The 14,857-nt window shown below is 51.5% G+C and overlaps 1 protein-coding gene across 2 annotated transcripts; it reads left to right on the top strand.

The window, feature by feature from the left end:
- On the top strand, positions 1-14,857 carry LGALS12 (galectin 12). 2 transcript variants are annotated; one of them, XM_075939125.1, is made up of 9 exons: positions 7-340; positions 2,376-2,464; positions 9,121-9,331; positions 9,995-10,114; positions 10,518-10,556; positions 11,663-11,689; positions 12,570-12,658; positions 13,015-13,177; positions 14,214-14,857. In XM_075939125.1, the coding sequence occupies exons 1-9, from the start codon at positions 287-289 to the stop codon at positions 14,358-14,360; spliced, it is 939 nt and encodes a 312-aa protein (XP_075795240.1). In that variant the 5' UTR covers positions 7-286; the 3' UTR covers positions 14,361-14,857. The 2 variants fall into 2 exon arrangements, with proteins under 2 accessions (XP_075795241.1, XP_075795240.1); XM_075939126.1 differs by lacking the exon at positions 9,995-10,114 and having other exon boundaries at positions 1-340.

Raw genomic sequence — 14,857 nt, 5'->3', positions numbered from 1 at the left:
ATTCCCAAACACTCAATGGGGCCAGACCCTCAGCTGGGGCCGAAGGCTGCAAGCCAATCACCGCCAGCTGAAGAGCTGGGTCAGCATTTCCCTCTAAATTAGGGCAGGCACTAGGACCCTGCATGGACGATGAAAGAGCCAAAGGCTGCTCCGAAGGGAGGCTGGTGTGGATTTCTCTTAAAAGTTTTCTCTCCACCCAGTGTGATTGCATCATGTGACTGCTCTAAGCGCAAAGTTCCCTGCTGGAAACTGAAGAGAGCTTGCTGGCTTTGAGGATTTTCAAACCATGGGCCCCACTTCTCTGGTAGATTTCATCCTCCAGCCCCCAGTCTTCCACCCGGTGAGTAATCACTATGACACGTGCCCGGGGGCAGCCAGTGTGCAAGGAAATCAAAGAGCAGTTGGCTCCTACTTCTGGCCTTGCCCAGTGTCCTGGGTTCCTACAGCTGAATCATGCTGAGGTAGGAGGGTGGGTGTGACTCCAGGTGTCGAACCCAAAAGAGTTTACAGGAGTGCAGCCCAGAGCAGACTATGGCTCTTGCACGCCCATGGCTTGTAGTGTGGCAACAGGTAGAAGTCTTCCCCTTGGATCAGGACTCCAGTGTGATAGACTCTGTACAAGTAGAGTAAAAGGGCAGCCCCTGCCCCACAGAGCTCCCAAGCTAATTTCACTCACTGCTCTCTTTCCCTCAGGGGCCAGGCTGTGGTTTGTTTCCCCAAAAGAAACAAGGAATCTCTGAATGTCTCAAACTTTCAGGTGCCTCACTGGAGCCCCCCCCCCCCCTCCCCAGCAAGGCTTGGATGGCCCATAGGGTGGGTGCTTTAGAGCATGCCTCTGGGGGGGATTTTTCCAACAGATCTCAAACTGGGTGCTGTCAAATATCTGACAGCTGACCTCACTTCCTGGGAAGCTGGCTCCTTGTGTGGCTGTTGCAGCAGGGACTGTCTGACCTGATCTTAAATCCAGGGGGAACCTGACTTTTCAAGGGTTAATCCCCAAGCACTGTGTGTGTGACTAGTTTAGCTGGAATCTTGTTTTAAGCTCCTCTCTGCAGCTGTGTCTGTCTGTTTGTTTGTTTAGGGCTGGGGGAGGGGTGCTTATCAGGATGTTGCAAAACTTTTCAGCCATCTGGTTGTTCTCTGCACAGACTTTTCTCCTGATCCTTGCCAGGCGGATCATGGTTCTGTAAAGTGCAGAAATTTCAGCTGAGACAGTTGCTGGTTTCTTTAAATCAAGCCAGTTCCTCGCTCAGGAAGTTTGGGTTGTGGTTTCATTTTGGACTCTGCTAAATCCAGGCATCTGCCTTACAGAAAGGGGCAGGTTATTTAGCTCCTGAATCTATTGTACCCCCAGCCCTCCCCAGAGCTCAGTGGGGTTCAGGTAAAATATTCTGGCTTCTAATTCATCTCTGGTCAGCTATCCAGTCTCCAATGGTGAGAAGAGATGGGGTCTGTAATATTATAATACCCTTGTTTGTGTGATCATCTCCCTCCCTCCTCCCCCGCAGGGCTTTGGTTTGGAACATAATTTTTTCCCATTTACTTAGCCCAGGAATTTCCGATCACAACACTGATGCTAGTCACTAAGCTAAAGCAATAACTGGTGTCTGATGCCCTGGGAAACTGAGGCACAGAAAGAGGGAGGAAGGGAGGGTTCTTTTGCAAGGTCGAACAGTGAATCACCAGCAGAGATGGAACTTGGTGTCTTAACTCCCGGTTGCCCCAGCTAATCTGCTCCTGTTTGAACCCATCGCTACACCCTGTTTCCCTCCCACTGCTGGGCATGGAACCCAGGAGATCTGCATTGATAGCAGCCCTGTCCTAGCTGCTCTCCTCCCCTCCCAAAGCGGGGATGGCGCAGAGGAGTCCTGGCCCCCAGCCCGACTGTGCACAGATGAGAGCCTTCCCGCCCTGCGTTCAAAGTCTAGCTCCCATTCAGGCCTGCTGTCAGGAGAGGGAAGCGAGTGAAGAGGGCAGTTGCTCCTGGGTCCAGCAATTCAAAAGGGCCTGGGGCTCCGGTGGCTACTGCTGTGGCAGCAGCAGAGCCCTGAGCCCTTTAAATTCCTGCCATAGCAGCATGCGGCGCACTCTGGGCGGCTCTTAGGCCCAGAGGGCCACGCGGTACGCTCCAGGCAGCCCTCAGTGCTGCCTGCCATTGGACCCGCCCCCTTCCCCCGAGGCTCCTCCCCTTCCCTGAGCACAGAGCCAGCCCCCACCTTGCCCAGGGACCTGGCGTGGCTGTCAGTTCCCATTATCCCCTTCTTCTCCCAGAGTTGGAATGAACCCCGAGTTCCATGTTATCAGCCAGAGCTCCCAGACTCTCCCATTCCCAGCACCAATATGGATCCCTCATCTCCACCCTACGTCTGTTTCAGGTGCTCCCGTATATGACGACGATCTTCGGTGGCTTGACCCATGGGAAGATGGTTCTGATGCAGGGCATGGTCTTTGTGGAGGCGGAAAGGTAAAAGGCTATGTCACTGGGGCTCGGGCTTCTTGTCCTACTCCAACCCCTTATTCACAGTTCCTGCAGTCAGCCAGAAAACACACCAATTCACTGGCTGCTGGGAGTCAATGTGTTAAACCCTGGGGCTTTACAGAGCTCAGGTGAGCTGTAACTAGTGTTTCCTTTAGTCCAGGAGTGTCAGGATCCTTCCAGTCCCTTTCAGGGCTGGGACAGGAATAGGGATGTGAACGACTAGTCTATCTGATAAGCAAATGCTTATTGGATAGTCAACATGCTAGTTGACTAGTCACTTCTCCCCACCTTTGCTGCCTTTTCCCCTCCTCCCAAATGTTTTTGTTTTTTTTCTAGCCAAAAATTGTCTTCCAGCTCCAGCTGGAAGCTACTAAAGGACAGGCAATCCCCGGACTCCAAGGGAGTTACAGTGTCTAGTCCCTCCTTGACCAGTAACCGGAGGACTCTGTGCCATTCTCTTCTTCCCATAATGAGTGGAACCCCTCTGCATACGTCTACACTGCAGGCTAAATTCGAATTAAGATATGCAACTTCAGCTACGTTAATTGCCTCGGCACTCTCTACACTGCAGGAAGTCGAAGGAAGAACACACATCCTTCCCTTTCCCTTACTCCTTGTGAAATGAGGGTTACAGAAGTAGGAGTAAAATGCCTGTTATTTCAAAATTATTTCGAAGTAACGGGCTTGCTGGGTAGACATACACTCTGTTATATCGAAATAATGCTGCTGTGGAGACATGCCCTGGTGTGGCCCCATTTCACCTGAGCGATGTAAGCATGAAATGAGTTTACTCTTGTACATTTGCTGGGCTACCAGGTAGGTTTTAAAGCTGAAATCCAACAAACTAGATTTGCCTTTCAATTCTTGCCAATGCTATCAGCAATATGAGAATGGAATACCCTTTTTTTTTTTTTTTTTTTTTTTTAGTCAAGGGAGCATCAGCTTATTAATTCAATGCTAGGTTCTTTTCTGATCAACTTTTTAACTTGAATAGCATTTCTTAAATTAAAACACGTAGGGTACGTCTACACTGCGGTGCAATTTTGGGATACCTCCGGTATACTGAAGTAGCTGTTCTGCATCTTTTGAACAAGCCCGTTATTTCAAAATATAACGGGCTTGCTGTTCTGACGCCCCTGTAAACCTCATTCCACGAGGTTTAAGGGACGTTTCGGAATAGCAGGTTATTTCGACATTTGGCAGTGTAGACAGAGCTTATTTCATAATTTAGTGATTTTGAAATTAACTCAAAATAAACTATGCAATTTGCGTAGCTCCAAATTGCATAGCTTATTTCGAGCTCAGGGTGCAGTGTAGATGCACCCTCAGTTATTATAAACCAATCAACAGTTTTGTAATTCACCCAGAAACACATCAGCATATAATCAATCATGTGTAGACCACCAGTGTTCTAGGCATGTACTGACCACATAATGTTGTCTTGCAAGTACTTGTGACTGGACTATGGTTGAGATTCAGTATTTGCCAAGGAACAACAAAAATCACCAAGATATCTTAACGCATTTACTTTATTTGATCAGTTCTTTAGTACCTAGCATGCTTATCTCACTTCCAGTGTCTCTCCAAGGAGTAAGGAGGCACTTCCTTGCTAGGAAGAATTGGTTTAGAATAGCATAAACTTAAGCAATTGCTTTTGGTGTGAATCTCTTAGGTCAGTTTGGTTGGTCTTTGGAAGAAGGGCATGCCAATAGTAATACAGGCAGTCCCCGACTTACGCGGATCCGACGTAAGTTACGAACGGGGCTCGCCCCGGAGGACACGGACTGCGGGACCTCGCGGTCCTGCCACCCGTGTACTCTGGGGCTTTCTCCGCGTCTCCCTGGTCTGCAGACCAGGAAGACACAGAGCAAAGCCACGGGGAAGCTGGCAGCGGAACAGCCCAGGCACGCCTGGGCTGCCTCGCTGCCCGAGCCCCCCCGTGGCTTTGCAAAGCCTTGGGGAAGCCGGCAGCAGGACAGCCCAGACGCCCCACGGCTGTCCCGCTGCTGGCGTCCTCAGAGGCTTTGCTCCCCGTCTCCCTGGTCTGCTGGTCTCCAGCAGACCAGGGAGACGGGGAGCAAAGCCGCGGAGGACCCAGGCGGCGGGACCGCGGTGCGTCTCGGTCCGCCCATGTCTTCCTGGTCTGCTGGGGGGGGGGGGGGGGGGGGGCGCAGCTCCAAATTGCATAGCTGACTAGGCTTTTCTCTGGATGCCTGTCGCAGAGCAGCTGGGGCGCTGCCGGTTGGTCCCACAGCGCCGCTCTGGGCGCTACTGGACCAACCCGGCAGCACCCCAGCTGCTCTGCCCCAGGCGTCCTGATTCAGCCGCTTTGCCCCAGGCGTCCCCAAGTCAGCTGCTGCTGAAACTGACCAGCACTGAATACAGGAAGCCCGAGGCAGAGTTGCTCTGCCCCGGGCTTCCTGGAATCAGCTGCTGATCAGTTTCAGCAGCAGCTGACTTGGGGACGCTTGGGGTTCTTAAGTTGATTCTGTATGTAAGTTGGAACTGGCGGTCAGTTTCAGCAGCGGCTGAATCTGGACGCCAGTTCCGACTTACATACAGATTCAACTTAAGAACAAACCTACAGTCCCTATCTTGTACGTAACCCGGGGACTGCCTGTACTTACAGTCCCTAAACCATGCTCACTTGAGGTCTTGCTAAAGTGTATTGGCTCAGATAGATAACCTACAGGTGTTAGTGCTATGAACAGGAGAAATACAATCCTGGAAGGAAAATCTCTCTGCTCCTTTTTCTGCTAACCCTCTGAGTATTGGTTGCACTGAAGATTCTGCAGCTTCTTTGTGGGTTCGGTCAACCCTTGTTAGTCCTGTGACCATGGATTGGGAGGTGCCTTTCCCACATGGGGCTTGATCAAAACTCTGTGGTCCTACCTTGACTTCAATTTTATATCCTCTGATTTCAGGGCTTACTGGAGGGGGTAGTCCTCTGATTTCTATTGGTCACTTGCCAAGTAGCTCTTGGCTTTCAGCGGTCTCAGTTTCATTGCTGTTTCAGCCCACACCCAATTGATAGGATCCAATGTCTTTGATGCTTTTCTTTTTAGTTGTGGGGTTTGATTCATTTCTTGATTTGCATTTTGTTATTCAATTATCAATTAGATCCTCCCCTCTTAAGCAATTTCTATTAATATTCTACACTTATACCCTGGTTAGGTGATTTCTGTTCAATGGTTTCTCCCCTTCCCCCCCTTGTGCAACATTTATTTACAAAGGAAACAGAGCCCCTTGTCTAAAGCTGGTAGGCATGGTCAATATATTCTTTGATTGCTAAAACTCTTAAGTGCTCCTCTTTCGGGGTATATCCTAGGATAGGAAATAGAGGAACAAGAGAGATTGTTCACTGAGGATATGTCTACTCTACAGAGAAGAGTGAAGCTGCTGCTGTTGATCTTCCAGAGTTCAAATTAGCAGGTCTAGTGAAGATGTGCTAATTTGAACTGAGAGGGGCACTCCAGTTGATGCCAGTAGTCCCGCTTCCACGACGAATAAGGGAAGTCAAAGGGAGAGCATTCTCCTTTCGACTTCCTGCTGTGTGGACAGTGCCAAAAGTCAAGTTAAGGTACTTCAATTTCAGCTACGTAATTTAACATAGCCAAAGATTCTATCTTAATTTGACCTTATCCTATAGCATAGACATACCCAGAGATGCAGATCTCATTCAGAAGGCAAACAAATCTACGCTTGGAGTTGGGGTGCGTATATGTAATAAGGGGTGCTGCTTGAGGTTTCAGAAATTTGAGTTTTGGAACTGTCAAGTTTTTGGATCAGCAGCTGGCTATGCCTGTCTGGTATAGACCTTCATTTTGGTTTTTCCACTCCTCTGGTCCTTAATTAACATGTTGGAGATGGTTGGGTGCTTTGCACAGGTAAGGGCATAGTTTCTCTTGCCTGTAAACTAACCGCATGTCTGTGCTCTCGTGACACAGCTATGATGCTGCAGCTGCCATAGCATAGATGCTTCCCACAGCAACAGCAGAGGGTCTTTTCATCAATGCTGCTTGTGATGGGGTGCAGTCACAGAAGACCCCTTGGGATTGTTCCCCGGTGTGCTGATCATTCCAGTGACACCCACCTTCTTGCTCTCTGGGGTTCCTCACCATCCTATCCTGCTGAGCCAGATCCTCTGTCTCTCCTAGACAAGGCACTGAGTTGGGGTTTTTGCCCTTCTCAGAATAATGCAGACGCTGAACCACTTCAGCTCTGGGAGGATGCAATTCTAGGGCACAGCACTCTGGAAACCAACCCCCCCCCCCCAAGCAGATCAAAACCCCAAATAAATCTGTCTCTCTGTGTAAAAGTTTTACACAAGGAGAGCTCATGAGGATGTTCATCCTCCTTTTCAAAGAAAGACGGATGTGCACACTGGTTGTTTACCGTCAGGCCCAGTGTAAATAATTGTTACCTGGGGCGAGGGAAACAAGTGGTTTTTATTAAGTACACACAGTAGGATTTAGGTAATTGCAAGTGAGAACAGCCAGAACAAAGTATTTTACCAAATTAAAACAAAAAGAAAAAACAAAGCTAGTTCTACTTCACTAAGAAACTTTAAGGCAAGCAGATTCTTACCCCTAAAGAGCTGTCATTATTTTAGGCATAGTCTTCAAGTTAAAGATGATCATTTACTCTGACCTGGGTCTCCAGCCAGGGCCGGCCCACAACATTTTGGCACATGAGGTGGGGAGCTCAAATGACGCCCTATGCCCCCTCGCTTGGGCCAAAACTTTGAAAGGTCTCAATTCTGCCTTCTTCCTGTTCTACTCCTCTCATGGCACTCCACCATCTCTGTGCATCTAGAGCAGAGAGAATACATAGGCATCCGCAGCAGACACAATTTTCTACACTCTGGGTCCTAGTGGCGCCCCCCCCCTCACACACACACACAGAGTCTGGCACCTGAGGCGGCCACCTCAGTTCGCCTCATGGTAAGGCCAGCCCAGGTCTCCATCCCACTTTGGAGTGTGTCAGGCCAGCCGAAGACGAAGGGCTAATTTGCTTCCCATTGCTTAATATTCTTTTCCCCCAGGATGGGAACCTTCCTCCCCCCCCCCCCCCCCTTCCCATTGAAAAGGGTCAAAATGAAATCCCACTACCGTGGTCATATGTCTTACTAGTGCATTCACCTTTGGACAAACACAGCTATTTACAAGTTAAGTTGTTCACCAAGTTGTTAAGGTTGGGGGAGTACCAGTAATGGCTCTCATTAGTACATTTAAAAATATAAACAGTCTCATGCTTTGTATTTCTAATTTTACATACACAAATGACACATGCACCAAAATAAGATCTCTATAGATCCAGCAGACTGTAACGTTAACATTGACAGGTTACGTGCGGTATTTTGTTTAATGCATCTATGAGTTACGTATATTTATAAGCCAAACTTCATAATGCATGGGGAGGGGAACCGTTACACTGCTAATTCTCCCCCTCGTCACAGGGCAATGGAAGGGTTCTTCTCTTGCCCTAGCCATCTCTACCCCAGGGGCTAGGTCAGGGTGTGACACTTGTCACCAGTTGTGACAGTGACTTAACGTTTCTTATAGGTACTGTCCCATCACAACCTGGGTCCCTGCCAGCTCTTTCAATAGCTTCCTACTGGCTTTTGTCGCAGCTCAGCCAGTTCTTACCGGAGCTGTGCACCCACTTACTTGCACCTTTGCTTGTCTCAGCCTTGAGTGAAGTCACCAGGTTGATCTAAGTTTGTTTTAAATGCTGGGCTGGCCTACAAGATGAAGTCTTTTCTGTAAATTAACTTTGGGAATCTTAGATCTGAAAAACTAGCAATAGCTGGGAGGTTCCTTCTCGAGCACCAGAGTTCTCCTTCCCTATGAATGGTGCAGTTCCACAGAAGCTTAATAAAGGCTTCCCAGGCAAGGTGCCCCACTTCTTGACTCTCATTGTCTTTAGCTCCAAGAGGGAGCTAAGGCGTAGAGTAGGCCTAAGAGCTACTGCCATGAGGGAGCTGAATGGGTAGACAGAAGCTGTCGGAGCCCTATTTGCAGGGTGCATTTGTATGTCTGTGCCTCATGCAGCTACCTTAGTTCCTCCCAATTGAGGCTCAGGCTCCAGGACTGTGTCTACACTGGCATGAATTTCCGGAAATGCTTAAAATGGAATACTATTCCGTTTTCAGTTTTTCCGGAAAAGGAGCATCTACATTGGCAGGCTGCTTTTCCGGAAAAGCCCTTTTTCCGAAAAAGCATCTGTGGCCAATGTAGACGCGCTTTTCTGGAAAAGAGCCCCGATCGCCATTTTCGCGATCGGGGCTTTTTTCTGGAAAAAACTACTGGGCTGTCTACACTGGCCCTTTTCTGGAACAGTGTTCCGGAATAAGGACTTATGCCCGAGCGGGAGCAGAATAGTTTTTCCGGAATAGCGGCTGATTTTGTACAGTAAAGCATCGTTGCTTTTCCGGAAATTCAAGGGCCAGTGTAGACAGCTCGCAGCTTATTCCGGAAAAGCAGCTGATTTTCCGGAATAAGTGGCCCAGTGTAGACACAGCCCCCGTGTGCACATATCCTGCTCTCCAGCAGGATCAGCCTGGTCATTGCCAAGAGCCGAGGGGAAACCCATGAGTCCATGTAGTGCCCCCTCACTCCCACTCTGTGCTCCGTCTGCAGGTTCCAGGTGGATTTCCAGTGTGGCTGCAGTCTGATGCCCCGGTCGGACATTGCCATCCACTTCAACCCCCGCTTCCGCTCCCGGCCCCACATCATCTGTAACACCCTGCAGAACGGGCACTGGCTGGAGGAGACCAAGTTCCCCCAGCTGCCCCTCAGGAGGGGAGAGGCCTTCCAGCTGCTCTTCCTCTTTGGGCAGGAGGAGGTGCAGGTGAGGAATGGTGGGTGGAGCCCTAGCTTGTCTCTGGGTGTTGGGGCACCTGGGAGTTCCTGTGGATACCACATGTCCCAAGGGAAGCTGAGTTAAAGGCTAGGTTACGAACCACAGTTAATAGTGCCGCAATTTCCCATCTGAGTTCTTTCAGAACTCTTGGGTGAATGCCATCTGGTCCTGGTGATGCATTACTGTTAAGTTTATCAGTTTGTTCCAAAACCTCCTCTAATGACACCTCCGTTTGGAACAATTCCTCAGATTTGTCATCATTTAGCTTCTCTGCAATGACTTTATCATCTTTGAGTGCTCCTTTAGCATCTCAATTGTCCAAGGGCCCCCAGGAAGCACTGGGGAGTAATTACTTTGAATGGCCCTGAGGAGGAGCTATTTCGAAATAGCAGCAGTGGAGAAACCACATTACCGCTATTTTGAAATAGCAGTTTCGGAAGAGGCATTATTCCTTTTGGAATGAGGTTTACAGAATCTGGGATAAGCTGCCCATTATTTCCATGTTATTTCAAAATAATGGAATTGCGTGTAGACGCTTGCAAAGTTATTTTGGAATCACGTCTGTGATTCCAAAATAGCGTTGCTGTGTAGATGCACCCTGAGATCTTGCCCGTTCAGGGAGCCGAACTCCTCCCCTCTCCCTCTCTCCAGGTGAGCGTGAATGGGCAGCACGTCCTCCAGTATCGATACCGCCTGCCCCTGGCCCGAGTGGACACTTTGAGTGTGTTTGGTGACATCACAGTGAAGAGCATCGCCTTCCTGCCCAGCAATGTAACCCCCTCCATGGGGCAGACCGATTGGGGGGGCACACACCTGTTGGGGAGAAGGCGCCCCTGGGATAGGGGGAATGAGGATGCCCACAGAAATATGGAGAAAGTTGGGGATGCCCAGAGCCTTGGCATAAGAAAGGGGGTGGGAGTTGCAGGGAGTCCCTGAAAGGGGGGTGGGAGGAGGCCACCCAAGGACCTGGGGCGGACATAGGGATGCAAGGAGCTCTGGTGTGCACCATGACGTCGGCCAATAAGCTGTCTGGTATGAGACCCTCTAGATGCAATCTGGGGGGCTGGCCCAAGGGATTCCAGTGGAGCAACCCCCAGTTTACACCAGCTGGAGATTTGGGCCCTGATTTCTAATGCACGCGCTTTCTCTCTCTCGCTCTTTCCTGCCTGGACAGCCCTTTGATGCCAGCCGAACTGAATACCCTGTTGCCCATGTGAGTCCCGCTAATGAGCTGTAGGGTGTTGGCTTGTAAAACTTCCTTCATCATCTGCATCCTCTGGAGCCTCCCTCCTACGAGGCACCTGTGGTCCCTATGCAGGGGCAGCTGGCTGAGGTTTTCCAAAGCACCTGGAGATATCTGGGGAAATGTGGGAGGCTGGCTGTAGACACTCCCCCATGAGTGGCAGCCCCAGAAATATTAAGTCTTCACCCCCAAATCACCAGCCCCTCTGGGAACTGTTGGCCTTTAGATTAGGGGTCTGTCCCCTGTAAATCCCTGAACACACACCCTCGCGGGTAGCCCAGCAGGGGACTGTCCACCCTCTGGCATGTCAGCCTAGTGGGAAAGCCAAATTTGGGTTGCTTCAGCCAGCCCTCCCCTGGTCACAGCACAGCTGGGCTCATCTCTGCTTCCATGACCCCCATGGGGCATTGCAGAAGGGCAGAACAGCCAGAGCATGGGCTGTCCCAGCCACCCCCACAGTTTTTACAGACCTCTACCAGCTCATCTTGTACACATGGCAAACCCAGTTCTAGAGTGGGGGACCTAGTGTCTGCCACTAGCCATACTGTGGTGGCACACAGGAGTCACAGACCAGGACCCTGTCATGCTGGGTGCTGCACAAACACATGGCAAAAGGCCAGTGCTGCCCCAGTGCTTCCAAGCTGTGGTCTCTGCATCTCATAGCTGACTGGTCCGGGGGAGGGAGATTGTCTAAGAACAGAAGAATGACATACCGTCCTGGGTCCTGCAGCAACCCATCCAGGGATCTGTGCCAGGCCTGATGTCTCTCCCTGAATGCAGCTGCCACCAGAGCCTCCAGTCTGACCCAATGGCTTCAGCTGTAATGCATCGCTGCTGCAATGCAACAACAGCCTGTCTGACTTGGGATTGTCTGGGGAGCCCCAGGCAGGCAGCTCTGAGCTAGAGACCATTCCTGAGGCGTGTGGGAGGGGTGGGCGTGTGAGTGTTGGTCTCTTCACCCCCTGCCGTGTACATGGCTAGTGAAGGAGGGTGCGCACTGGCACATGCAACGGGCACATCCGCATGCAACTGCAGCTCTGTAGTGCTAATTCTTTTTCTCCTCTCTCCCCCCTCAGCCAATGCAGCTAAACAGCTCAAAGCTGGTGAGTAAAGCCTGCGTCTGTGACCTCTAACGGGCAGGCTCCTACACCTGTGAGGCAGCTGGGTTTGATCAGATGGGGTGGGGGTGGGATTGCAGTTTGAGGGTGAGCTGCAGCTACTAGCCAAAGTTATGTGGGGACAGATAAGGAGGTAGGGTTGCCAGATGGTTGAAACAAAAATACCAACCCCTCCCCCCCCAAAGAAAAACCTGGAAAAAATTCTGTTGAAAGGGGGAGACCAAAGTTGTTGAGCAAAAAAAACCAGCATTAAAACAGCATGTCCCCTTTAAGAGTTAGTGCAGGGATAGGAACAGGGGAGAAATTGAGCACTAAGACCCAGGGAAAACATTGCTTCCCCTAGGCCTTTTGGCCAGTGGCCATTTTGCACGGGCAGCCTTGGGGAACCAGGTATGCAGGAGGTCTGGGGGTGTTGGGGGCCAGGCGGGAGGCCGGGGGCTGAGTATTTGTAGGGTTGCCAGGTGCCCGGCATTTTCGCCTCCTGGCCGGGGAAAAATTCAGAAAATACTGGACAGCTCAGGTGTCCGGGTAAATACCAGACACCTGGCAACCCTATAAGGAGGCCATACCGACCGGCCCCAGGGGCGGGGAGAAGAGTTCTCCAATGGACGCCAGTACTGCTGAGCTTTCACCAGGGAGTGTTGTATTGTGGGGCCCAGAGATAATTTGGATCTCAGGCCTGATTCCATGGTCTGGTTCCAGTGACAAACCCACACATCCCACCCTTCTATGGGTTTGGTCTCTACAAAGCCATCTCCAGACCTCTCTACCCTGGGTTTCTTACATAGGGTCTCACTGTGGCTTGTACCCTTTTCCTGGCTGTGGCTGAAAGGCTAATACTGGCGCTGTGTTTTGCCTTCCACAGGCTGTGCCGTACTCCCACCCGCTCCCACATGGCCTTGCCGCCAGAGACACCATTACAGTCAGAGCACTGGTGTGCCCAGAGCCTGAGGGGTAAGTATCTGTCCAAACCTCACTCCCCCTTGACCAGCATCTAGCCCCCAGTATGCTGCACTAGGCATGGCTCATCAGGGAGCTTTCTGAACAGCCTGTCAGCCCCCTGGCTTGTGTTGAGACCGCCACCCAGGGATCTCCCTGGGAGCCCACGGGAAACGCATAGGGCCCATCCTGCTGAGTGGCCTCCAGAACAAAGGTCTTCAACTGGCTGCAGCTCTTACAGAAAGGTGGTCCTGCCCCATGTGCCATAAATACATGCTCTCCCCAGCAAGGGGCAGCTGTGACACACCTGTGCAGGCAATCTCTTTCCTTCCCCCTCCCCCCCCCATGTTTGAGCTAAATCTACTCTGCAGGTTCACCCTCAGCCTGAGGGAAGACCCATCCCACATCCTCTTACGACTCAGCACCTGCTTCAGATCCAGAGCCCTGGTGTGGAGCTCCTACCCGGATGAGGCCGCAGGCCATTCAGGGAAAGTGACGACCTACTTCCCCTTCCATCCCCAGCGCTTCTTTGAGGTAATGTTCTATTGGCCCAGAAGGAGCAGGGTCTCTGTCTCATGAGGACAGCAAATGGGGCTCCGTTCAGCTAATCACATCCCTATATGTGCCTAGCAATGAAGCAGCACAGGGCGTAGTACTGCCTGCTGCCACTGGGGGTGCTGTGGCTATAGCTTGACAGGGCTATAATAGTGCCTGGGGGTCCTGCCAGGGCTGGCCTTACCATGAGGCAAACTGAGGCAGCTGCCTCCGGTGCCAGAGTTGGGGGGAGGTGCCACTAGGACCCAGACTGTAGAAAATTGTGTCTGCTGCTGGTATGTATGTATGTATTCTCTCTGCTCTAGACGCACAGAGATGGTGGAGTGCCATGAGAGGAGTAGAACAGGAAGAAGGCAGAATTGAGACCTTTCAAAATTTTGGCCCAAGCGAGGGGGAATCATTTGAGCTTCCCGCCTCGGGTGCCAAAATGTTGTAGGCCGGCCCTGGGGCCAGCCACTGGAGATAGCAGCACCCCTGTTTTGCCTCTGTCTTGCGAGGAGGCACAGAGCAGGGGGCTGTTACTGCTCAGAGTACAGGGCTTCTGCACATCACCTGTTCTAGGGTAGCTGCCACAGCCCTTGTAGGCTCGCCAGTAGGATTGAAAGCCCCTCCCCAGGCTCTCTGCCCCTGTCAAGCAGGATGGGTTGAACCTGGAGCCCAAAGCTTCAGGTGGAAACCCCCCTCAGTTCTCCACAACCACTAGGCTGCGTCAGTCCTTCACCCTTCCTCCAAAGTGGAATCCCTTCATCAGAATTCCCCCTTCTACCGTGTTCTAGTTCCTTGATGCTTGTCTGCAGAGCTATGTGGAGAGGGGGGGTGCAGAGGCCACTGCATCTCAGCAAGCCAGCTGTGGCGGGGAGGGTTGTAATTGCTACAGAAATACAGGCTCACGTCCTCAGCTGGCATGCTCTTGTTCCCATTGACTCTGAGGGAGCGGTGCTCATTCACACCAGCTCGGGATCTGGCCCACAGCTCCCATCTCGTTCTCTGCCAAATCTCTCCCCTCCTCTTCTAGCTGCTGCTTGTCTGTGCGGAGGGGAGCTTCAAACTGGCACTCAACGGGATCCCTCTAGGCCAGTATGACGTGCCTTGGCTCGCCTGGGACCTGGTCACAGAGCTGCGAATAGAGGGGGACATCACACTCTACAGTGTCCTCTCCTGACCCCTTCACTGCCAAGAAGCTTGTGGCCTCTGCCCGGACGCCGTGGACTGGACTGGGCCCAGGATGTTTGAAGGAACTACAGTGCTGCATGTGGGGGTGGGCCTGCCCCAGAGAGAGAGACCTGTTCCTGCTGGCTGATTCGCCGCTCCCCTGAATCCCCATGACCTGGGCTGCCTAGAAGAGATCGCAGGAAATGCCAGGAGCGGGCCTTTCTTGGCAGAAGCAGGTGTTCGTGGGGTAGGGCTAGAGGCATCCTCCAGTGCCCTCCTGGATGCCACAAAGTGCTGACAGGCCTCTTCTTTGCATGGAGTGACAGGTCCCAGCACTGGGCGCACACTGAGTGGTCCCAGTGGGATGATCTGGTTCATGCCAGCTGCCATGGGGCTTGCTCTGAAGGGCTTGGTTACGTCCCTAGGCACCTGATCGCCCGTGGCATGTACGTTTGCTCGCCAAGTTCAGTTTGGATATTTTAATGTAATAAAATCCCTTTTTCTGCA

This window comes from Pelodiscus sinensis, chromosome 11 (genome assembly GCF_049634645.1).
Source record: "Pelodiscus sinensis isolate JC-2024 chromosome 11, ASM4963464v1, whole genome shotgun sequence".
Classification (NCBI taxonomy): domain Eukaryota; kingdom Metazoa; phylum Chordata; order Testudines; family Trionychidae; genus Pelodiscus; species Pelodiscus sinensis.
Note: the sequence above shows the minus strand (reverse complement) of the source record. Positions and strands in the feature narration are given on the sequence as shown.

Bases quoted from the DNA above. Each gene is read 5' to 3' on its own strand.
- LGALS12 (XM_075939125.1), top strand. From the start codon at position 287: ATGGGCCCCACTTCTCTGGTAGATTTCATCCTCCAGCCCCCAGTCTTC. The intron at 2,465-9,120 runs GTAAAAGGCTAT...CTCCGTCTGCAG, and splicing joins GTCTTTGTGGAGGCGGAAAG to GTTCCAGGTGGATTTCCAGT. The intron at 10,115-10,517 runs GTAACCCCCTCC...CTGCCTGGACAG, and splicing joins TCGCCTTCCTGCCCAGCAAT to CCCTTTGATGCCAGCCGAAC.